Below are 25,786 nucleotides of genomic sequence, written 5' to 3'. Positions count from 1 at the left end.
TATAATAGGAAAAATTATGTGTTTTTCATGGCTCTGATTATCCTTCACTATTACTCTCTTTACTCTTTAATCTCTTTTCCTCAGGCCTTATAATTATGCTTTTTCCTCCTGTAAAGCTGTCAGGCAACTTAAAATGATGAAGGTAGTATACCGAATGTAGTAAAAATTGGAAAGATTTGAATTTAAGTTGTGCTGAGAATGCTATGGTTGTGGTCTTGTAATGTCTCGTTTGCTAGAATATATAATAATTGTAATTCATATATAATAATATATCTCAATATTAATTACACTGAAAAAAATATATTTAATCATGAAATGTATTATTTTTGACAACTTGTGAGGGTATATATGGCTCCAGTGTCTGTGGACATTGGGCATGATCGCTCATTTTGGATCTGTTGAACCCTTCCTATTTCTGCCAAATTCATGTCTATTGCCTGTCCTTTCCCTGACCTGACCCTCTCTGCCCCCTTACCCTCTCTGACCCTGACCCCAGTCCTTTCGGTCCTCCAATCATACAGGCTGACCACCTGTCTAAGTATCCACCCACCTCCCCAACCCTTTAAACTCTAAGTTGTTAGCACTCTCCTTCATCTCCCTAATGTTCGCCTTCCACTTACTGTTTCCCATCTGCATTCAAACAGACATGAATTTGATCATTCCTGAAACCAGCCTACACCATCTTTCTCTACACTGTGATGGGTTTAGAGCAAGCGGACACCATTTTGTCCTCCACCCTTCTTCATCACAAGTATAAAAAGTGCTGCACCCTCACCAGTCTTGCTTTCAGAATTCTCAATTGATGGTGATGGAGGTTCCATTCCATTTTCTCATCACCCTCTGCTGTGCCAATCCTCCAGATCTTTCTGCAGAATTCCCTGCTGTGGACCCACGGATGCACCTGACTATATTTTCTAACCATCCGCAACAGATTCTCCTCTCAGCAAAGCATTCTGTCCAGGTCTAATTTGGTGTGACCGCAGGTTTATACAAAATCCTTTTTGTCCAAAGTGATATCTTCCTAAAACATCTTTTTGAGTACACAACCTTGCCAAATCTCTGGAATCCAGCACAGTGGCCTCTGTGTCATGTACAACACCACTCACGCCTTCTCTCTGAACACTGTATAAGTAACACAGGTCTCCCAATATTTCTTAACCCAAATCTGTAGTCAGATTTTCATCTCTGTGCACGTGCAGTTCTGAGTGATGTTAATCTCCTGCCTGGGCTACTTCTTCTCTCTCATGAATGCGCTACTTATTAATGATGCAAAGGCCTTGGAAGACATCTAAATCCCTGTGGTCTACCTTGTCTTTTCCATTGAAAAAATTTGCCCACATCAGCCCCCTCCTCATTTCTCCCAAAGATGATGAGTTGATGAGATGTAAAATGTTAGCCTTGCTTATCACTGCATTTACCATTCCTTGCCGATCTGCATCCCAAACATCTTCAGTCCCTTAATTCTAGCCTGCCCCTCTTGGACCTCATAGCCCAGACTTGTGCAGTTACAGCTCTGGTCTCCTGTGCTGAAATGGGCAAACACCACAATCAGAATGGCTTGGTACCTTATTTTGAAAGTTGGACATATTCCAAACCAGACTTTAGCAACCCTAGCTAACATTTCAAATTTCAAGAATTGTCAGTAAATGTTTCCTGCTTTTCTATAATATTATACAAAAGTCCAGCCCTTCAAACTCAAAATGTACCTTATGGCAAACTGGAAACCACAGTAGGCATTTCAACAATTATTCTACTGTACAAATGCTCTCTTTCTTTTTGGAAATGAATTATGGTTGTATTGCACATTGTGAATATTACACAATAGCTTGGCAAACTGTACTTGAACAATGGTGTGGGCCAACGTGAAATTCCTCATATATTGGCCCATATTGGCCCACTTAAGCTTTTACATGTGCCAAAAGTATTGGTGACAATGAGACTGTGTACAGCTTTTAAATGCAGATAACGGCAGTTTGAGCAGTTTGTTGCCATGTTAGAGATCGTGGGTAATTGACTTATGGTTTATCAGAGAGAGATTTGTGAGTATTGTGGAGAGTTTCCCAGATGTATTGGGCCAGTCTGCAGGAAAATTCTCCAATTTCCTGCAGTCACTGTGCTTACAATGACGAGTGTAATGTCAGTGTATAAAGGCCAGATGACTCCCATTCTCTGTCATCAGTCTGGAATAAGGCCTGTTTTTCAGAGCAATCTCATAAAAAATAAAAAATAAATGAAATAATCATCCCTTCAAATAGCAGTCATGTGTGACACTTATTTAATAATGAGGTTTGCTTGAATTTCAGGAAAATAGTATTCCATTTCTTTTTTTTGGAAAAAAATACTTTGGAGAAAAAGAGGAAGAAAAACAAGGAAGGAGGAGTTGTTTGAAGGAGCATCTGTGTGGGTTTGAGAGTAGGAAGAGTCACTGAGGTAGAATGACTGAACTGTGTTAAAATACACAAAAATGATGGGACACAGGATAATGGAGGCAGAGGAAATTGAGTGCTGAGATATTTCCAGCTTCCTCCTGCCTCCTCCGTGCAGAAAATTGGACTGTTTTCAAAGATTGCTATGACACTGCACAAACTGAAGGGGTGGCTTTAACTGGCACCACTAATGAAACTTGGACCAGGTAATTGCAGGTGAGAGCTCTTCTGTCTTGCTCTCTCTCTGATGTTCTCCATTGTTGTAAATAGCTTTTTCCAAGGCTGTATCTGAGCTGTTCTGTTTCAGTGCCATTGCTCATTTTGGTATTGTCCTCTTTTTAGGCTAGGAATTATGCTCCCTGTCCCATTCCCCTTGGACACTGTGGAGGTCATACAGTCACCTGAAAAAAAAGATGTTGTCTGAACTTGTATGTATAGGCTGTTTAAATTGTACCTATGCGTTTGAATGATATATGTTTACCAGTGATCTGAGTGACTAAGAATATTCTAGTGTGAAAGCTAATATGAACTACGGTTTAGGTAAGAGAGAAGGGATACAGATATGCCTATTAAAGACATTTTACATATATAAAGATGATATTTAAGGAAGCTGTTAACTGTACAACTGCAACCTGGATAAACCCTAACGGTGTAAATTTATAAAATATCCCATAGGGACACTGAAACTCCACTGTTTAGCGAAAGTGTTCCCCAGGGTACTTTATAGTTGATTACTTAACAAGGAATTCAGCTCTGCAGTAGTGCCAAAATCCATACGAAAACACAGAATGTCTCAGTTATTAAAAAAGGTCTAATGGCCTGTCATTGGCTGCTTCCCCTGTTATAGAAAAGCAAGCAGAAAAGTACTTGCATTTTTGGTAAGTTTAACAGGAATTACAGCTTTATATCAGTGTTTCAGGAGGATGCATATCAAACACCTTAATGTTTGCTGAAGCATACACACAAAGTATAAATGCAGATATTCACCCTGTTTCCCATTCCTCCTTTGTATGAAAGGATGTTGTTGTTTTATTTATTTTTAGTTTTTCTTTATTTCCTATGAGCACTGGTGCCCATCTTATCAAAGAGAAGGAATTAATAATAAGCTTTATTCTTGGCAGGGCAGAGGACTGATATCAGTACAAAGCCAGTAAGACAATAATATTTGAACTCACAGATTGAAATAATTATCCTGGCCAGTATATGTAATTTCTACTATTGAAGGTGTCAGAAGGGAATGGACTTTGGCTTACAACTGCCAAAGACAGGACGTACCTATTATTTAATTATGAGTTGTACCTGTATTATCTCCCTCACACTCCCTGCATTTTTGCTTAATTTCTAGAATGTGACCTCTTGTTGGAGAAGAAAATAATGACTGCAAGTGTCAATTATGCATGAAAGTCTGAGTGCACAGTAGTACCATAACACATCTCAACAAGTAATAATATGGCTGTTTGCTTTTTTTTTTTTTTGTATGTACTTTCAAAAAGGATTCCATACATTCTGTTCTGTGGAGCTGTTAGATAGGGTTGTCCTTTCCATATGGATATAGTCCAGCAGAACACGATATAGTGCAGCAGAACACGATACCAGTGTTTTATGTATGTATTAGATTTATGTTTCTAGTTTTGTCAAAAGCATTTCTTTCGGGCCGTCTGGGTAGTGTAGAGGTATAAGCACTCGCCTACCACCGCAGAGACTCGGGTTCAATCCCCGGCAGCGGTACTTCCGGCTTGGTCAGACGTTCCTACGAATACAATTGGCAGTGTGAGGGTATGAGTCCTTTCTTTCAGAAAAGTATGAGCTTAATTGAATGGGGTGGGAGGTTAACGTTTCCCAGGTCACCAAGGAGGGAGAGTGTTGGGAAGGGGGGTGCAGTGGCACATGACCTTACAGAAACTGGTGGCCAATGCCTGAGTGAGGCACTATCAGTGTCAGAATGTGATGTGGAGCAGTGCTGACGTTTGGGAATTGGCATCTCCCCTCAGGTTAAGCCATATCTGGGTAGTGGACAGTACTTTAAAGTGGTTAAGTTGTAGTCTTGTAATGAATGTGAAGGCAAATAATTTTCCATTTAATTGAGCCCACCTTCATATTAGGATCCCTACAGTAGTTTTATGTACGGAGAGATAACGAGGTGAGGGTCTGTTGTATGTTTTGTGTCCTTGTGATATTTCAAGTAGATGGTAGTATAGCAGAGGGATAAGGATATAAATAGGAATTCCATACAGGAATAGGTATAGAGTTTGCCATTTTGTCAGAGGGGCTACGTGGACAGAGCCCAACCAAGCAGTGAGACGGGCCTTGTGCCGTCCAGGTGACTGAAACGCCAAGCGGCCCGCCAACTGTGAGAGGCTCTGTGCGCAGGGGAGGGATCCAGTTGCAGGGACCTGAATCGGGGCTCTGTTGGGCCCCTATCTCCAGAGCTGCTAAATTACTGTCACTGTGTTTGTTGAGGGCGGGTCCACAGCAGCTTTATTTGGCGGAGGACTTTTGCAGCGCACGACCGGGCCAGTGTACGCCACCGTGAGTCAGGTGCAGTAGCCCAGGTGGGAGAGAAGGTCACCGTACGAAATTATGAGGCCTGAGCTTGATACGCCGATCAACGTCACACATGTGCATGCGTTTCCCTACAAAACACAAAAACACAGACACTATACCAGCAACAAGGCTGCCATGTCCTAGATTCCCAGGGGATTGGCTATTAACTTCCTGGACTTTAGACTGTCTGATTAAGTTTTCTGACATGATAGAAATATAGAGCGACATAAACCTCCTTGTAATGAGACTGAGCAGGGCTCAAGTAGCCAAACATCTCTGCTCAGGTCCTGAGAAGCTGAAACAGAAATAAAACTCTCACACCAGTCCATTCAGGTTTGTGTTTATAGCTCAAATGCTATTCAGATGGCTCGAGATCCATTATTGCAGCTAATTCAAAGGGGTTAACTGCTGGTAGTAGTAGCTTGTGCTTGTTGGTTCTTGGTAGTTAAATTGCACTAGTGCTTTGGTGATCCTTACTCACTAGTGTGGGAATGTTGTTAGCTAGGTCTGGCGCTATTGCTCTTATTAATCAGGTGAATGGTGATGTTTTTAAAGAACATTAGAATGTTTGTTTTTGTTGACAGGAGCAGTCCATACTTGCTTGTCATTTTTGGTATTGAATGTCCCTCTGCCTCTAGAAGAAATCCTGCTAAGTCATTCCATAAATTAGTTATTATGTGTTTAAAATTTATTAATGATATAAATTAATGGTATTTGTGAATCATGTATCACTGCATGAAAAACAATCCATGGAATTCTTGTCCCCTTCAGCCGCATTTATAAACATCATTCCTTCCATTCAGAAATAAAGAACACAGTGGAAACAATAAAGTATTTTTACAATATCAACCCATTTGTCAGTTCTGAATATGCTGACATTTTCTTTTTTAGTTATTCCAAACATCCAAGGTTGCATTTCCAGTCTCATTCAAAAATGGTTCTGTTAAATGTTTGGTTGAGATTAGACCAGCCCAACTGCCTCTTAACCACCCACGTCATCAAACAGCACGCAGCTTGAGCCTACAACGGCACACACACTGTCTATGTGATGTCTATGCAAAGTCCATGCATGAATCTTAACTTCATACCCATGACAAATAAAGAGCCTGGGGTTACCTAATGTCATATTATCATGGAAAGCACCCTGCTTATCGTACTCTGCGTGGACTCTAGAAAATGTTTTGTAAATGATGACAAAAATTATAATGCTTGAGAGATTTATACAGATACAGAGGAAATTGGTTTGGTGATTGGCTATGTGAAATTTATACTGTAGTCGTCTGTACTGGACAGCAGACTGCAATCCCAATACTGTGCATTGTTGTAGTCCCACCCACCCACCCTTATGTGGTTAATCAGTGCGTACTGTAACTGATGGTGCTATATTCACACAGATCTTTGTGTCCTTAAAACTCTGAAATAATTCTGCAATGGTAGGTTGCAATGGATTGAAACTTATTTTTTCAAATACTCATTGGTGCCTGCTTCATTTTTATAGAGACCTTGAAGTATTTTTATCTTGTTTTACATCTGCCTCAGTTATTGATGGTTGATTTGATTCCCCTCCCACTGTTATGTCAGTTGAACACATTGGATGTTAAATTTTATATTTGATTCCTGCATCCTGTGTCCACAAAATGCCTTCCTGGATACATACTATAGAGCAAGTGAGAAGGCTCCCAAAAACTATCCTGGCAAAGATGTGTGATCTCCAGGGTCTGAAAACGAAAAGCTCAGCATGTTTGCACACACAGGTTTATAGCTGAGGACCTGAGGAATACAGCCCACTGTTGATCTAGGGGTGTATGAATGCCAAATGATCAGGTGCAATGTTTTTATCTGCAATGAGTTACAGTTGTTGAACAAACAAAATCATGTATATTGGTCATGAGCTTTTTCCAGGAGAAAGTTTCAGCGTCACATCTTTTATAACAATGGGCCTTTTTCTTACACTGAAACAATCTGTGGTTAAACTATATTAATTTCAGATAGTTAATTTTCCTTTCTTGAGGGACTTTCAAGAGGAATAACCTCTTAATTCTCAGCAAAAGAAAAACACACCCATTACATACAGACATCTAGATAAAAGCGATGAAAGCGTCACACCCTGATTTAGATTATGAGTACTTTAGAACCGGCAAGGTTGAAGTTTGATTGCAACATTATTATATGAATTAGAGCACACGTAATTCCTATGATAAAGCTCATCACAAGGAAGGTCTTAAGACAGACTTTTTAAGGCATGCTGCTGTTATTGCCCGTGGTATATCTGTCCCTTGCCTGTGACATATAAACATGTTCAGATCATTTCAAAAGCTACTTCTCAATGTCACAGTGTCCAGAGACAGTGTGCCACAGACAGCACAACTTCAGTTGCCATTCATTAAAAAGCCTGACTAGAGACCTTCTGAGCAATAAGACAACCAAGCCAAACACAATTTTATAAATTACACTTTGCTACTGTGGCGTGTTTATCTGTACATATCAGACTCTTAGATGATTTACAAAAACGATACACCCCTTCTGCCTTATTATGTTATTACAGGAGTATGCTGGTGCCATTATGGCCCAACATGGCGGCAGTTCAGCCTTGTGCCACCCATGAACATGCCTGTGGTGAGAGAAAGCTCACATTGGGTCCTGATCATACAGTACAGAGCTCTTTTTATACTTTAATGGGCTCTCTATCGTCCATGAACCTCTAGTGAAAATAACAACAAGGAAAATAAACAACTGGGTGTAGCTACTGCGCAAACACAACCAGGAAAAAAGGGTTCCTACGTGCAATCCTACAGTAAATTTAAAGCAGAGGAGAGACATACCACTGCCTGACATTATTTATGGTGGGTACAAAAACATACATTGTGTTTTTGGGACATAACTCCAGGCTAATTAAAGCTCTACAATATCTAATCATTAACAATCTAATACAGAAGAAAGTGTTGGTCAAGGAGAACACCAACCTTCAATCTGTATATTCTATGTGAGGAGTGTATTTTCCCGATACTGTCTGGTAGGACCAGTTCCTGTATGTTCCCCGTTTATCAGAATGTGTTGGCTGTCTTTGCTGGAACTCCTTAAATGATCTTTGACAGAGATTTTCTATAGTACAATTCCAAATCCAGTGTACTTGAACCATTCCCTGACCTGATCTACTGACTGGCAGTCCAGGTTGGTTCTATTTCTGTTGTTGGAAATATTGCCCATGTGTTTTTGTTATAATTCACTTGGTTTATCTGCTTGGAAATAAAAACACTATCAAATGCAACCTTACAGCATATGTTATAATGTACACTCAGGCTAGCCAGCAAAGTCATCAGTGAGGATGTAGCTTACCTCCTTCTCTGATTTATTGCACACATGGAAGCAAACAGCATTCCATTACTAACCATAAAATCCTTCTTTGTACAAGAGAACCCAAAGGAGACCTCAGCAATCCACGGAGTCTGGAATAATGACTAGTAGACCTACAGTATATATCAATCATAATTTATATTATATGTATTTTCACAATTATTTCCTGTTAGAAATACATGTATTCATGCATTTATTTATAAGAATATTATTGTGAATGTTTCCAGAGAGTAGATAAAGGCATGAAGCAAAAAAAAAAAAAAAAGAAAAAATGTACAGCACTGATTACTATCAAGCGCTCTACAAAACACGATGTGGTAGAGTATAACAACCTCTTCTCTGTGTAATTCTCACTGCACTTTATACAGCAGAGGTTTGTGTAGTGACAGCTGTTACTACTGGAGACCTACATGATGCGGCAGCCTTAGAGGTGTGGCCTGCCGGCCTTGCTTTAATTACTGCCTCCCTTCAGATGTGTTTGATCTGGGTTGGCTGGCTTCTTAAAGAGCTTATTTCTGGAGAGACGGGATAAAGTGTACATTGTGACCAGTGTGAATGACCATAATTAAACCGCTATTGGTGGCAGCATGCGAGGCTGAGCTGTAATTTCAAGAGGAAAATAAAGTGCATCTAAAATATATGGGAGGGACACGAGGCCCAGCCCTTAAACACAAGGGACTGCAAGAAGAGACTGTTAATGGATGGCAGCGCTAATTAGCTGCACTCTGCCACGGACTCCCTGCCAACGCTTCACAGGATGAGAAAGATTACCCAGAATAAAACAGCGCTAGTTATGAAAACAATCAGGTGATATACATTATCTCAGGTGTTTCCTGGGTTTGGGCTTATTTACTGATACAGTTTTAATCTGATAACTTCAGGTAAGAAACATTTTTGCATGAATAAGCTCTATTTTGTTCTTTCACTGGACATTATTAATATCTATGAGGCCCTTTCATAGTGTAAAACTGACTGAAAGGGCATTAAAAACAATACAGGTCTAATTCATAATCTAGGAACTACATGATGAGAAATATTGTATATGTGTGGAGTTTATATGCATGTACAGGTTGGACTTGCAGTAGGTGATAAATCCACTGGCATGAATTAACTGGAAGCGTCCTCACTCAATCTTATCCTCATAGATTATCATCCCATCCATGGATGAAATGCTCACCTTTCATGTTACAAGTCTCTGTTAACATTTGTATAACCCCTCACCCTGGAACAGTGTTAACTGAGGTGCTGTGGAAGGTGGCCACACCTGCACCAACCCCATTAACCTTTACTGAGGTCACCGCACTGTCCAGACCAGGACTACTAAGGTTTTCTCCTCTTTTCCATCACTTAGACTTGTAATTATAATTTTGACATCTGTTTGAGCTTCTGCAAACACGTCACCAAAGATGTGGAATGTCTGGCTGTTGTGTTTTGCTGTTTTGGGTATGTGTAGACATGTGGTTCTCAGTTACGATAGACTGTCTTTTGAATACATCGGAGACCTTAGGCTTTCCACAACAGCATCAGCCCTCATCAACATTACTACTGTCACTGTGACACACAGTGGCACACTGAAGCAGTGTTTGTGCTAGTGGGGACTAGGTGACCTTTTAAACAAAAGGGTGGAGTCAAAACATTCTTTAAAGTGGCACACAAGCTCTGTCATGTCAAGTCATTTCAACTGCAATGAAGTTTGACAACAGGTTATAGTAGACCTTTTTTATTAAATGTAATCGCAATGGCCCTGATATAACACCATGATGAAGGAAAGTATAATTTGTACAACAGAGTAAGTATAAAGAGTATATAGCTGTGTTTGAACTTTTCAAAGGCACACTTAGTGGCATTATTACTTTATTACATTTTTTAAATTAAATATGTTGAGTTTGTTCCTAATGTCAGGGTTACAGTTATAATAATTTCTCAATCCGTAGTTACCTGGCTCTTAGGAAACCTTACCTCGAATGACTCTATATACGCCAATGACAAGAGACTAATGACAAATGATTCTTATACTTATCTGTTAGCACAATACCACGTGACTATTTCCAACCAGTTATAAATACTTATTATATCTAGGGGGCATTTCCACGAATAGGGGAATTTATTTATTTATTTATTTATTTATTTATTTGTTTGTTTTGCCGTTGTACTTTAAAAAGCATGGTCTTATTTTAACTGTAAAGCATTCATATGACGTCTGAATGTGAATAAAGACTAATTTTAACACTGTCAAGAACACGTTAATCTCATGGAAGACAATGCCAGACATTGGAGACGTCTATTAAAATCTATCCGCGTTCTGTCTGTAGCGGTGAAGCTTCTTCAAAAATGCCGCTCCCGGTTTTAAATGGGATGTATGCTTAACACTAATAGTGAGTCCGTCAGAAAGTTACTGTATGACTGTGCGCTGGTGGTTATGCCCTGCCCCCTAGTTGCTTATTAGGACCACAGTTTGATGTAACCCGACACCTGGCGTTGCGGAGCCTATGCCCCAGTCACCCACTGAAAAACTATTTAAAAGCGAAAAGGATGAGCCCTCCGCTTCCAACTCGAGACTTCTAATTCCAAACCCCCCACCAACCAATCTTTCTACAATCAAACGTCCCAAATCCGGATTGGCATAAATGAATAAATTACAGGCGAAAATAAGAAGAAAAACACTCGTGGAAACTTCCTGTCAAACTCTTCTTCAAAATATAGGGATTTATGTTGGGCTTTCTAGGCAAATCTATAGGAGAACTTCCTTCTGGACCATTGTTACAAGCTTATCCAATGCATAAGAAGGCAGTTGGTGCTTTCTACCCCTTAGCTAAGGAGTCACGCTGTGATTAAAGGATCAGGTTTTTGACTGCCGGGACAAATGAATACAAATGAATTTAGGGATCCGAAGGAGAGATTGCAGAACCTCTCAACTCGTCACAAAGTAAGTCTTGCTTTGCGTCGGCTAACGATGCTTTGTGATATGGAGTCGGAGAGAGATGTGTCAGACTCAAATGTTTTAGGGATGTTTTATGTCACTGAAATTATCCCACGTCCAGTGAAGAGACATGTAGCTCTTAATATTTGCATTTACTAAGTCAACAGCATGAATGACCGATGGAATTGGGCTATTTTATATAGCAGCCGGCGTTTTACATGCCCATCTACCTACCTTGAGTTTGGCACAGGTGTAGTGAACCGATGCACGCGTGACAGTGATGGGTTCCAGGTTTTGATATAGAGCCATGATTCGTACAGGCTTGCCACGGTTGTTGGCTATATGCACTTTCTTTAATATGAATTGTCCACTTGAAAACATGCTTTGTATCAGTGTTAAACCCAACTCAGGTCCGTTGCAAATATATTTCAGTTAAAAACAGCTGAGGGCGACAGAGAGAAGTGCTTCCCGTGTCCCTATCCCCCACTTCTTGGCGAAAGGAGAAATCATTTCAGTGCTGAATATTGAGCTTCAAGCTATGCGTCTGTGGAATACACTGCGCTCGCCATAACGGTTTACTCATACATTTCAGGACGCAGTGCCTGGACATCTGCGAGTTGTAACCTCGGTGCGGATAGCTCAGTCACAGATGGAGCTCCATGCTATATTTCCAACACATCTCCACAGAGCAGAACACAATACGCGAAATAAACGCGACTTCTGTTGAGCAACTTTTCTATAGTATTTTGTCGTTGTCAACAATTGTAGGAACCAGCTGGAATGGAAAGAAAACGTGTAGTTTGGTCAAGGCTGGACTGTAGTAAAAATCACAAGAAAGAATGAAGTAACAGCGATGGAGCCGGATAATGCCCCGGACTCCAAACTGAAACCAGCTGGAGTCGGGGGGTGAGTAGAAACTACAAGAGCTGTATCTTCATGCTCAGTTTAATCGATAGGGGAGTTACTACCGAGTAAGTTTTTAGCCTATAGTTGCAGACGTGTTGCGCTGTTACACTGATGTTTTAGCGGGATGCCACATTCTTTTTTCATGGCAATTTGCGTTTATGCAATGCTTTCATATGCTTAAAGGAAAAGGCGCCACTATGTTGGCTAATGAAGTAAAGGGAAACGGTAGTATGCTATCAGAAATCCGAATGAATGAGTGCAGGAAGAAACTGACTGTATATTGTGCTGGAACTTTGGCCAAACCTCGTTTATATTACCTACTGGAATTTTATCAAAGAAATTAGCCTATATGCACCGTATTAGCTCGCTATAGGTAAGGGCTTTGGCATCCTTCAGAGCCATGGACAAGATGAGGCGGAAATTATTTGCACGACTATGCTTACGCCTTACACCAAATTTATAAATGCTTTCTCTGTCACCCGTTTCATAATGTAAACTTTATTATCCCCTCCCCCATCAAAAATTGAAGTAGGGGAGTTACTAATGGTTTTGTAATTTAGCGACAGTCCCAGACATTAATGCTGTCAAATACGGTAAAGTTAGTGTGGCAGAGCGGTTACTAAATGTATAATTCACATATTAAAATTGTGAGAACTGAACTAAAATATAATCTTTGGCATTTTTTTTCTACATGGAGACTTCCTGTTGAATTCCGGTCGTAGCGCAGTTAGCACAGTTACCACAGTAGCCCAGGATGATTTTTTCACTCCAAGAAAAGCTTACTGCTGACTTGCTATGTGGCAAGAAATCCTTTTCCGCGAAACGTTCTCAAGGCAGTTCTGCATGTTTAACTTAACTGAGGAGTGTCGAGAACTGTTCTCTCATATTTTTAAGAATCATTGACAACATGTCGCATAACTCGTTGGCATTCTAACACTATTTTTTATACAATGCCAGTTATATTTAATAACATGCAAATTTGTTCAAATACAACTGAAATGGAAAACATGCATGGACTTAAGGAAAGCCTCGTTGCTTTTGATCTCTGCATAAGTTGCGAAAATTGTAAAACGTATTTATTGCATTCAGATCAAATGTCAAGTTATATTGACGGTTTATACAGACTGGATATGTAAAATGTTTGCTGAATAAACGACATTTGACGATAACCTAATTTCAAGGTTGTGGACGTTATCTACCATAATTAAAATTTAGATGCCAGAAGGTGTGTTTTGGAAATGCATTCATATCGCTGTCACAATGACGTGAAGTCTAATGTATTATCATTATGCATATTATATATATAGTGAAAGTTTTGCCTTGTTGCCTTATCCTACGGTTTCTGCTGCCTGTCTGTAACCCGATCTTCTGCTAGACCGGACTGTGTCCGCATGGTGTCGCTCTACTTGCCTGCCTTTGGCAGTGGGGGCCGCGTTTTGCGCGGCTATTCGTCAGCTTGAATTGAACTGTTATGACAATAACTGTAGCAGAACTAGGAGAAACATGTGCAGCGCTCCAGTATTGCATAGCTCTTGTAAGGACGTGTCTGCTAATGCTTTGTCTTTTGTCAGTGCTTGTTTTAATATCAGAATAATATATACAATACAGTAAATCTATTATTAAAATTGTTCTGCCATGCAGGTTAGCACTGTATATGAAGTATTTTGTCTTTAATCTGGTAACAGAGGAATAATGTCCTCAGATTTAGAAGTGATTGTACATTCAGCAAAGCAGTCAGAGGAAGACCACCTGAACTGAGGGGAAGCGGGTGGGGTGTACTGGCACCACTCAGCATTTTTAAACAGGAATCATGCTGCGTCTCCACTCAATGTCCCTGTGTCTGAATGGCAGGGATTTTCCACTGCACCAACTAGGCTGTGGTGAGTCGCAGGTGGGGCCGAGAAGGGTGTGCACACACGTATACACATACACATGCAAGCGCTGCTGGAGAGTCCCTAGCATCTCACTGATCTCATCCATCTGTTAGTGATGGAAAAGAAAACCGGGGATGCACCCTGTGAGCTGGATTGCACTTTTCCCCCTCTGGTCTCTGTTCATCTGTTCCTCTTTTCCTATAGCTGCGCTGTGCCTGCGCATTGGCTTGCTGTATGCTTTCGTGCAGCCCTCCAACTAAGTCACTGATGAGCAGGAGTAGTTTGAGGTCACTGAGGGATGTTTTTAGTTTCTCTGGGAGGCCAATAAGCAGGGTTTCCCCCAAAGGTGAACGTGTATGGAAGTAATTGGGATCAGCAAATAAAATAAGCAAGCTGGAGAAACAGAGGAGAGTTTTAAGATGTTCCCTGAAATACTGTTCAGATTAGTCAAGCATATGAGACACATCCTTGTTTCCTTAGCAGACAGCTGGTTGTTTGAGCCAGGGTTGTACACAGCACCAGGATGGGTTCAGCTGTCACAGACGTGAGACATGCATGGCTCCTCTGAGCCGCGTACAAATCTGGCAGGAAGAAATCTGCTTCCTGTTGCGCCTCGCCTCTCGTATGCCAGTGCACACTCAGCAGGAACGGGAGTCCTCGTGTGAGCGAACTCGACCGCAGCGGGACGCAGCTGAAACCCGCCCATGCCGCCGTCGAGAAGGTCTGTTTCTGCTGTCAGGGCATGAACGAGGCAAGTGAGGGAACCGATGCCCGAGCGCATGTCACAGAATCACTTTGAACAACTTGAGTAGATTGGGAAACCAGCTGATGGATCTTCCTGCACACCCCGCCTTCCGCTGGGCTGTGAGGGCCTGGGGTCACCCCGCTGGGGCACCATTGTTTTTGTGGCCTGTCAATGCTTGGGGTTCCCCTCCCCTTGCCTGGCCTCTGGAGAGCTGAGGGCCACAGAGAAGCCCGTGGGGTCAGAGGTCACAGGAAGGTGATGTAGCATCCTAAACTCAGATTGTCAGGATTCTCAGACCGATGTGTCATGCTATCAGCACACTATCCTAAGGCATCAGAGGGCATCAGCCTTTTCCTGTTCATAAAATGAATGGACTTAAAAATGCATTTAAACTTGTACATTTTAACAGAGCAGGTTTTTGTGAAAATAAAAGCATCCAACCTCCCATTTTTTTGTAAAATATTAAAGCAGACTGTACTGTAAGTGTGTCTTGGATGTTAAACTTTTGGATCGCGTGTTTACTGTTATATTAGAGGATGACTGAGGAGGTATGTTTGGCTCTGAAGGTGTGGTTATAATGCATAAACTGGTAATTAACTTTCAGAAGGCATGAAAGTAGAAAAACCAAGTAAACCACAATTAGATCTCAAACTTCAGTTCTTGAAGCTTGAGAATTGCGTTACATTTTTCACAGATTCCACTATCAAATGATCAGAAATATTGGAATTTACTGACAAATACAGATTGTGTATCACTGCAATGTACACAACAACTTGAACTCATACCTTTATCTAATATGAAATCACATGTGATATATATGTGATGAGATCACAAAACATATGTGATGAGGTCACAAAAGGCTGTGCTCAAGTAATCTGTCACAATCAAGTACCATTTCTTCCTTGGACAGTTTTTCTTAAAGGGCACCCTGGGAAGTTCCCTGGAGGTTTCCTATTATTATGATTTAACATGTATGTGTAATGGGGTGTTTATATTAATCTCAGTGTTCTGGTGGAAAATATGAGTAATAATTCTAAAAAACTCCAGGTTTTTCACAGTACCAACTAGTTTGCAGTTTGTGTAGGATCATTGAAACGCCCTCCACAGGTGCTTCAGTGGAGCAATCAGCATTCTTAACTCTGGATTGTGTTTGAGTGACTAAGAGTGATGAGAAATGGGTGGAGGCCATTCAGTGACCACAAATGGCTCACCAGTCTGCAGGAGAAGAAGTGGCATTGTACTCACACATAGGAGCTCAGAATAACTGACGGGTCTGCTATCCGGATGATTGCGGCGAGAGTGCTGAGCAGCCAGACGCAGTATGCACAACGCACATTTCCTGCTGCTAATCATCCAGGTGACAAGCATGTCTGGGAGTTGCGGGGATCTGCCCCAGCTTTGTTGTCTGACCTCTGCCTTTTGGGTGGCGTCCCAGCTGTTTTACAGATTTCCTCCACAACCTGCGTGTGCTCTAACAACAAATGCAGCAGCCTCCCTTGTCTCCATTAAATCTAGCGTTCTGACTGTTCCCCTGAGTGCAAGACCTACAGTATCACGCACATCCCTGTAGTTTACACACAGCTGTCATCTGAAATTGTGTTTATGTGAGCGTGAATATTGGCAGGGTCTTACTTAGGCCTATGTTCCATGGATAGGTCTGATAAATGTTATGTTGCTTTTTTAACAGTCATCTCCTTTCTTCCCTGCAGGAGAGCTTTAATTCTCTGTACTGTTTTATACTGTACTTGTTACCTGGGGCTTGCACAAGTACACTCTGAAGGTAAGACATTCTTTATTCTGGAATTCATTTAATGTGTATTCGTAAATGTGTCATGATCGCTATTCATGCATTATGCAGTCATTTTTTCTCCAATATGTAGATGTGATTAATGAAATGATGCTGACAGTCATGAAAAAAAAATTGTGACATACAGTAATCCACATGCAAAAGCACAATTGCCAACAAACACCCCTCATCAATGCACCATATGCAAGTTGTATATATATTTTCAAAGTACTCCTGTCTCGCTGTCAAATTGATTATGCATGTGTGTAGTAAGCCAGGATGTCTACACTAAAAGAACTGAAACATCATTAGCACAAGCAAATAGGCCATACCTCCATACCTTTGTGACTGTTTAAAATTTGGAGCAATGTGTTCTCATAGAGAAGCAAGTACATGCACAAAAGAAGCAGAAAAATGGTTTACCCTAGAAAATTCCTGGGACTAATCTTCTTCAGAGGTGGGCTCTGAAGTCAGAGGAAGTAAATTACATTTTACCCATCTCTGCTATCTGGAGTCTTAAATCTTCCAGTGCAAAATAAATACACTCCTTTTCCAAATATATGTCATCACTGAGGGCAGGTGTTTACTTATCATGCCTCAGTTATGAGTAAACGTTTCTGGGGTGATCCATTTTGCATCTTAAGTACCGGCGCCAGGATATGACTGGGTGCTGCATGCTGTTTTCCTCCTACTGAAGGTTTGAGAATTCTGAAGCACTGTACCGCATTGTATGTGCAAATGAAGTACTCAGTTAAGGAAGATTTGGTAGTAGCTAAAGGGAAAACCCTGCTTGTCTGCCATTCTCTCCTCGGTGTTTGATTTTATTGGGTAAGGGTATTAAATTTGGACCAATGGTAAATAAGGAATTGCACCTTCAAGTGCAATGAAAAAGAATGTTCTCAGAAGATTGCAATTACAGCATAGACTACAAAATGAGTGTAGTCTTATTTTAAAATAAACCCATTAACCTAAGCAATAATGACATTATCAATATCATACAATATTATGCAAAACATCCGCACTATATGCATTAGATTTCTTGCATAGTAGTAGCAATAATTATCAATAATTCCCAGATATAAGCAGGGTTTTGTAAATTATTCCACTTTTTGGTGAGGGAGTAGTGATGAAAGGTGCCACATTGTTTTGAAATAACATGGATCCTAAGTTCTGACTTGGATACTATGTTGGCTTACTTGGTTGAAACCAAATAGGATAATGCATAGGCAAACAAAAGTTCATCTTTCAAATGGTAGGGTTAGAAAGGATTACAATGTCTGGCATGTTTTTCTTTATGTGAATGAACTGGAAAACACAGTAAAAGACCAACTGAAAGATGCCTGTTTTGCAAGTTCTTCTCAGGCCAAAATCCCCCCCTGGTTTTTCCAGCCTGTTTCAGATGGCGCTCTCCAAGAGCCTCAGCACTGGTTTTCTGAACACCTGCTTATGTAGTGAAGCTGGTTGACCTCTGGCTTGCCTCTCTCTCAGTCTCAGTTCCCAGTAACATTCTCTGGTGAGGTGTTTGGCACCACATAATGGGCATGTGGCTCTACAATCGCTTCCAAGAGAAACACTGTCCTCTCTGAAAAGCTTGATACTAGACCCCTGAAATGCAAAGCAACTGTCCACTTTGAGTGACTACATTAAATACAGGTATGAGAGATGAGAAAAACATGCCCAGAGTAAACCTGATCAGGCTCACTGGGCTGCGGAGAACGTCACAGTTCCGTGTATCTACTGAGCATGCAAACGCATCAGAGATGTGCAGGAAATCCAGGAGCCTGCCTTAACTGGTGAATTTCTTTTGAATGAGCTGGGTCTACAGAGCACGAGCCACTGCCAGCTCCATTGACCTGAATGGACTTACTGTGGAACAGGTCAAGGAGTTGATTAAAAGACTACTGGGAACCTATTGTTGTGTAAAGAAGACCCAGGGAGGTCACAGCTGGACTTCCTGAAGCCTGCTAACTGTTCTGCACAGTTTGCCAAAATTATACAAAATTAATTTAGAGAAGAAACACGGGAGAATCTTATGAATCCCCTTTGCTCCTTTACTTCTGTTGTTTGCCGCAGGTTTACATTGATTAATGGCTGAACACTGTGTTAGCCAGGTCAGGCTGGTCACTGCTCATGTTTACTGTAGCCTGACACATTGAGGCAGATGAGGTCATGCCTGCACAGCTGGCTATGCCTAGAGAATTTGAGTCACATAAACCCATGCTGTGTGAGAACAGTGCCTGGGCACAGAATCTTTGAGGATTTGTCAGAAAAAAATTATTTGTATTCTTTCTGCATGCTTCTTCAAATTTGTTTGAAGCAGAGTCTAAGAACTTAAAATCATAAAATTTATCAAACTTTCTACTTGATTTGTTCTTGATTGTTGTAACCAAATGTACTTCTTGAATGGATGTACACAAAAGGAAACAACAGTGGCATGTATATTCTTGCAGCTGGACTCTTAACCACTGATTTTAATGAATAGGAAGGGTCCAGTCATCCTGTCGTAATGGATTAGAGCTCCTTTTCCCCTTACTAGTTCAAAAGAGTCTGAGTCACAGATGACAACCGTCTAGAATTTTCTTTGATCCTTTTCTCATTGTGGAAGTTGCTTTTTCAGCAGATAAGTTACCTGATACAAAGTGTTCCCGATACGGAACAGTAAATCACAACTTGAGCATTAAAAACCTGAACAAAATGTAAAATATAAATTAATTAATTAATATTTTTGTGTAACTAGTTACACAATAGCAAGGGATTAAATATGTGTACTATACAATATTGGGCCAGGAACAGGGATTGCAGTCTGGCACAAATACTCAGTAACAGAAGTCCACAAATAGCAAAGGTCTCTAGTATTCTTTTCAGCTTTGAGCAACTCGCATTTGCTTTATGTTGTTTCCATAATGGCCTTTAACTGTTGAACCACAATGGTCAGTTGGAAAGGATTAACCATTTTAGCTGTTCTTACTCAACCTGGTACAAATAGCTCTGCAGCTGATCCAGAGGGTTTGAAGTCCTCACTCTACAGTACCCAAGGCAGGCTAGTATGAAGCTCTCTGAATCCCACTGATTACAACCTGACCTGCTACCTATATAGCCTTCTCTCATTTCAGTAACCACCCCAAATTGGTTTTGTTGATGTCTGACTGCTGGTTTTAGGCATGATAAACAGTGTTGAAGTACTTGTCATGTGAGGCATAGCTTGCTGACTGTTTACTGGAAGAATATACATTTTTATATATATATATATATATATATATATATATATATATATATTCTGTATTTGATAATATCTTGAGTTTTGGTATATACATTAGATGGTGAACAGTGTCTTTCATATTGTTATAGTGATTACATCTGCAATCACTTGATGCCTTATTTACAAAGGCCTCAGGATCAGTCTATTGCTGACTGATGCTAGAAAACAGCTGCAGTTGCACCCAAAGTGAGATACAGAACCTGCTGCAAGGTGGGTGCACACGACAAACTGCAGCTACATGGCATTTAGCCACAGGGCATGTTCTACTGAGCCAGAAGGTCTCCAGCAGACTGAATGAACTGTTATTAGTGCACTTGGGGGATGATGTCACCATCTATTACTGGCCAATGAACCCTGTTTCACTGACTGATGTCATTGCTGGCTCGCTAAATGTTTGGCTGCTTCACCTACTGTATAGGGGATGTGAAAATGTATCACAGAACGGTGCTGATTGAAAAGCATTCTCAGGATTCAGTCCTTCCAGGACGTTTGCAGACTGAGAGAACTTTTCAGTCTCCACATTGGTTTAGTTACAACCCATGAATGTGGTTTCCCCCAGGCTTTCAATTTCACCTTGCCAACAGCCTGTCACATTTAGAGGAAGTCAGAGGATTTTTGTGGGTGAAAGGTATTTTCCTCTCCTTGGACTCGTTTCAGCTACTGTTCCGAGGTGTCTCCTGATGAAATTTGATGTGCATGTTCATCATTATACTACTTCACCAGGATCTGAGGGTTGAATGTAGACATTTCTGTGTGCAATAAACCCTTGTGGAAATCTGTACCTCACTGCGTACAGCGTTTTTTCCACATGTTTTATTTAGTCTCCTTTGTTCAGAGTGGCAGCTACTGATCTGGGCATGAAAGCAGTGGATGCTGAGTTTGTTTTGAACTGCATTGAATTCTTCAGTTCTCTGGCTGAAGCTCAGATTTCAATGAATAGCATAATTGAGCAGATCCCTTCTATGAAATAAGGCTTTTTAATTGTACTGGCTGCTATTTGATATGAACATTTGTGAGAAATGGTTGACTACAAGTTCTCGTAAAAGTGCTATGGCACAGTATTTTGAACTATCCCCAGGTGAAGGGTAAAACACACTCCCTTTTTCCTGGAAAAAACGTATCCAGTTCTTAGAAATTAGTCCTGTTTGTCTCATTAACAGTCTACTGAGATAGTCTTTTCCTCAGCTATTTTTTTTTTGTTTCATGATGTCAGCACACACTCATCTGTTTAGTCCGTAATGCCAGACTCAGCCAAGATTTGTGGAGGAGGGGGCAGTTAGAGAACAAGCCATGTTCTCCTAAGTTCTCCAAGGTGATTTTGTACCCCAGTACTGAGCTAGAATTAGATGGACCGTTTTATGGATTCAGAACTCAGGAGACCTGCATGACCCTCACGAACATATCATGTCTTCTGTTGCCTGGCCATTCTATAGATGGGTTGTAAGACCACACTTCTGGGGTCACTTTGTCACTTTGTTACTATTCATTCCCAGATTCAGATCAAAATATAGGCACCTGGAAAACAGTTGTGATACACACTTACAAGTTTACAACTTAATGGAAACAATACATATTTGAAAGGGTATATGTATAAACTTCATATTTAGTTAGCTTATTATGCGCAGTTAATATACAGTGAGCTCTACTGTAGATTGAAAAAGGAGTTGATTTAAGAAGAACAATATGCACCCATCTTCATTAATGAGCCCTTCCTGTCTATCCCTGAATAACTATAACATTCACACTATAATAGTAAATCAAATGACAAGCTCAGTAATAATGTACTTAAGCAGTTGCTTTATATGATCGTTCATGTGATTCTGTGATTCACATTTAGTGTTGCCCCAATTTCTGCAGTTGTGTGCCAGCACTAGATCCTGTGATTCCACAGGAATTGCAGCTGTGTCTCATAGTATGACTTCACCAATTTCAAAAAAATCCCCCATGTGTTCCATGAGGGATTCACCTGGCAGATATGTGGCCTATACTTACATTAGTATAAACACATTCATGTACTGTATGCATTCTGGTCACCCAGCTGCTCCCCCCCCCTAATACTCTCCAAGTTGAGATCCTGTAGTTTCTGACCTACATTCGGTACACATTTCCTAGGCAGAGTGTGGATAATTCAAACCTGAGTTAATCTTGACAAACAGTTTATTACAATAGAGCACTCTGCCGCTGTCTGGTTTCAATCTGAGGCCTGTGATGATGTAAGGCCTTTTGTTAGCTTTTGCACAGCTTCCAGCAGCAGGCTGCTTGCTGGGGGATTCCTTGAAGGCAGACTTCTGATATCGTCTAACCTACTTTTCAGTGAGGGAATGGAGGCAGAGCATTCCAAATCACATAAACATGGTGCAGTGATCCAGTACATCACCTATTTATTCAGCTTTTTAATGTTATAGAAACAGTCTGGCCCATTACTCCACTAGTAAATGATACAAATGGGTGACCCTTGGAGCTTTATCACGTACACGGACAGATGAAAGCATGTGCGAGGACTGTCATTGCACTGATAGCTCATTGGCTGCTGAGGATGAATTGGAAATTATTTCATCATGTATGTGAAGAAAGTTTTTTTTTTTTAAGTTTTATTTTTGTAATGTGAATACTTTAAACATGTATTTAACTCATGTATTTGGCTTATATAAATTAATCTGATAAACCCTCTCATACATTAAAACATATATAATATATAATTTTATAATATAATATATCATTATTAAAAACAGTCTACTGTGAATTGATGAATCTGTTGATAATCCATGAATATGCAGCTGATCTAGCTGTAACCAACGTGCGGCATCTTTCTTCCTCCACAGATGTTGACATCCTCCAAAGGCTGGGCCTCACAGGAAAGAAAGCACCGGCGGTATCTGGAACCCGCTCCGTTCCTCAGGGGGTCATCCCGTTCAAGTCGGGCGTCATCTTCACCCAGCGGGCGCGACTTGAGGCGCCCGTGGGCTCTGTCATCCCCCCGGCCTTCGGAACCAACCTGGCTCTGATCCTGAGCCTGTGTTCCCACCGGGTCAACAATGCCTTCCTCTTCACGGTCGTGTCCAAGAAGAAGAAGCTGCAGCTGGGAGTGCAGTTCATCCCGGGGAAGATTATAGTCTATGTAGGGCAGAAGAAATCTGTATATTTTGACTATGATATTCATGATGGCCAGTGGCACAACCTGGCCATGGACATCCGAGGCCAAAGGGTCACTTTATTTACTTCTTGTGGGAAGCAACGTGTACATGCAGATTTGCATTTTAAAAAAGAGGAGACTCTAGATCCCGAGGGCTCTTTCCTCTTGGGCAAAATGAACCAAAATTCAGTGCAGTTTGAAGGTGCCATCTGTCAGTTTGATATTTATCCTTCTGCCAAGGCGGCTCACAACTATTGTAAGTACATTAAAAAACAGTGCAGGGAGGCCGACACTTACCGGCCCAACCTGCCACCCCTAATCCCCCTGTTGCCTAGAGATCCAAATATTACTGTCACCTTTAATACCCCACTTGCTTTAACCGAGATCACCAAAAAGGCCTTCAGCCCGAGCCTATCTCTGAGAGGTGCTGGGACCAGCATCAAGTACTTGGTCCCGACTGGCCGTCTGACGGCACACAGCTCTGCCTCTGTGCACGGGACGTTAGTGCCCCTGCACCTCGCCACCACGTCCCTGCCCCCTCAAGGTACCGCAGCACCACTCCCAGCCCGGCCCGGACTACAGCGCCCCCAATCTCGGACCCAGACCGTCACAGAACCCCTCAGGACCAGCAAGGTTTTTCCCAAATCGGCCACTCAAAAGTCTCCAAAGCCAACCCCCCACGAAGGCCCAAAAAAAACCACAGTGAGACAGGATGTCAAAAAGAAACCCAAAGCCACCAGCTCCGTTGTCACTGCTGCTACCAAGCTGACAAATAAGAAACTGGAAGTCCCGACCTCTGCCGCATCAGAGCAAGCAGCCTTCGGCCGTGGTGATTCCATCCTCTCGAAGAAGCTGCAGCCCACCCCGACCAAAAAGAAACTTGTTCCAAAAGACACCACCCCACCTTATGCCAAACCCACCCCATTTGTGCCCGTTACCCTGCCTGCCACTGACGGCTACCAAACCTATGACTTGGAACCAACGCAGTACTCTCTCTTGGCTGGACCACCAGGACTAAAGGGGGAGCCAGGACTAATGGTAAGGGCATTTCCATTCATGCCGTCATTGGGAATGAAAGCTTTTCCTATTTTCTTCATGTGTACAAGCTGATGGGTAAATATGTGTCCTTGTGTGCCCATATGTATATTCAAGTTTACGTGCATGTCTGTGTGTCTGTGGGTGTGCCTACGCATGATGAGTGTTTGGGGTAGGGGTTTGGGAGCCTTACCCACATGAATGGCTTAGAACCCAGCATGACCACAGTGTGTGGTACGCTCATGTCTTAAACTCAGTGGAGCGGTTACAGTGGACCATGTTCCATATGTGAGGAGCTCCCGATCCGCACTTTGTTCTGCCCCTAATCCTGGCAGATGTATCTGCACTGCTTCTGTTACACAAAGAGGGCAGCCTATTGCCGAGGTGTTTGGGGGATGAGGTGAGCCCCGCTTCTTCAAAGACCATGAAGAGGAGACCCCCACTGGCAGCAGAGCGACCTGACTGTGTGGTCCTGTCCAGCAGAGAGGGGTTGTAGGGGAATGGAAGGGTAGGGTGTGAGAGGGGGTGGGGGGTGTTTCCATAGCCAGATGAGTGCCGTTTTCATGCACTGTCAAATGCAGACTTGGCCAAAGTGTGTGTTCAATGATCATATATGTAGACCAACAGCAACAGATTTGGCTTTCCTAGAATATTCGCACCATCAATATTTTGTATTCACACTGGAAATCAGCCATATAACTTTTTCACTAGACAGGTACATTCACACAGAGTGTTTAGTGCACTTTATTTATTTTATACCTTTCCTGCTTGTGCTGTAGATATGCATATTGCCATACAGAAAAAAACTCAGAGGGTTAGCAGCAAATCAGTGGCTTTTCAGGAGACTGCTTGCTAATGTGAGATTTCCTTTTTGACACACAGGTTAGAAATAGTCCTGTGTATGGAAGGGCTTAACCAGCCCTTGAGTGTCCCTACTGAAGGACTGGCGCCTCAGCACAAGATTCCTCTTTGAGATTGTGTGAGTGGGGGAGCAGAATGAACCACTTTCAATGCTAGGTCAAAGGTTAGGGGGAGGAAAAGGTCAGTAAACATTTAACTGTTTAGCTCCTCGTCACTGATATGGGCTTTTTGCTGGATCTTTAGCTGGCTTCTCTGCATTTTCTCTGATGCAGGTAGCAGATTGATTAAGCTTGTAGTGTCTCCTGTCTACAAAGGAATTTCTACAACCGATAGAATAATTGTGACTGTAACTGTCACTATAATTAACTGTGAAATATATAGCAAGTGTTATTTTACAATGTTTCATGTAGATACTTCTATGAATCCCTCCCAGCCAGTTCATCTTAGAGATTGTTGTTGTGTGGGCTTTAGTGAGCATTGCAGGTCTGCTTTGACCACGTGCAGGCTGTTGTTACCATGTAGTTTGTCCCTCAGATAGTCGCTGTCTCTGTAATTAAAGCCCAGATTGTAGGCCTCAGTCTCCCTAGATGGTAATATGACTTGCACGCTGAAGCAGCGGCACACGTCTGTCATTACAGTAGCCCTAATTGCCAGTGTGAAATGTGCTACACCTTGTTCTGTCATGTCAACCGGCGTAGACTTTTCACTGTTATTTTCTATTTATAGGCGTCTGCTTAAAAGCAGCACGGAAGACAAATGACCAAGGTTTTCCTGAAAGTCTGTTCATGAATTATGTTACGAATCCGAAAAGGTCTTAGGGCTCATATTTTTCAAGCTGTCATGTCAGATATGCACTGTGAGGATTTCTGCATGTGGAGCTGTGAAAGGAAAGCAAATACAGTTTGGACAAAAGCGATGTAAAGGACTCCAAGGACATTGCTTG

General features: G+C 41.6%; 1 protein-coding gene across 3 annotated transcripts in view; it reads left to right on the top strand.

The window, feature by feature from the left end:
• Window positions 1-10,806: 10,806 nt before the first annotated feature.
• Window positions 10,807-25,786, top strand: part of col27a1b (collagen, type XXVII, alpha 1b) — a 107,199-nt gene continuing 92,219 nt past the window's right edge. For 2 of the 3 annotated variants that reach the window (XR_004762384.1, XM_035392130.1), the window contains exons 1-3: window positions 10,807-11,250; window positions 16,479-16,549; window positions 22,637-23,985. Coding sequence is in view for 2 of the 3 variants with exons in the window: in XM_035392130.1 (XP_035248021.1) it covers window positions 11,198-11,250; window positions 16,479-16,549; window positions 22,637-23,985 (1,473 nt within the window). In the remaining variant the exon portion in view is untranslated. Of the gene's footprint in view, window positions 11,251-11,696; window positions 12,151-16,478; window positions 16,550-22,636; window positions 23,986-25,786 lie in introns of those variants that run through there. The other variant, XM_035392131.1, reaches the window with a different exon arrangement.

Source organism: Anguilla anguilla, chromosome 14, assembly GCF_013347855.1.
Source record: "Anguilla anguilla isolate fAngAng1 chromosome 14, fAngAng1.pri, whole genome shotgun sequence".
NCBI lineage: Eukaryota > Metazoa > Chordata > Actinopteri > Anguilliformes > Anguillidae > Anguilla > Anguilla anguilla.
Note: the sequence above shows the minus strand (reverse complement) of the source record. Positions and strands in the feature narration are given on the sequence as shown.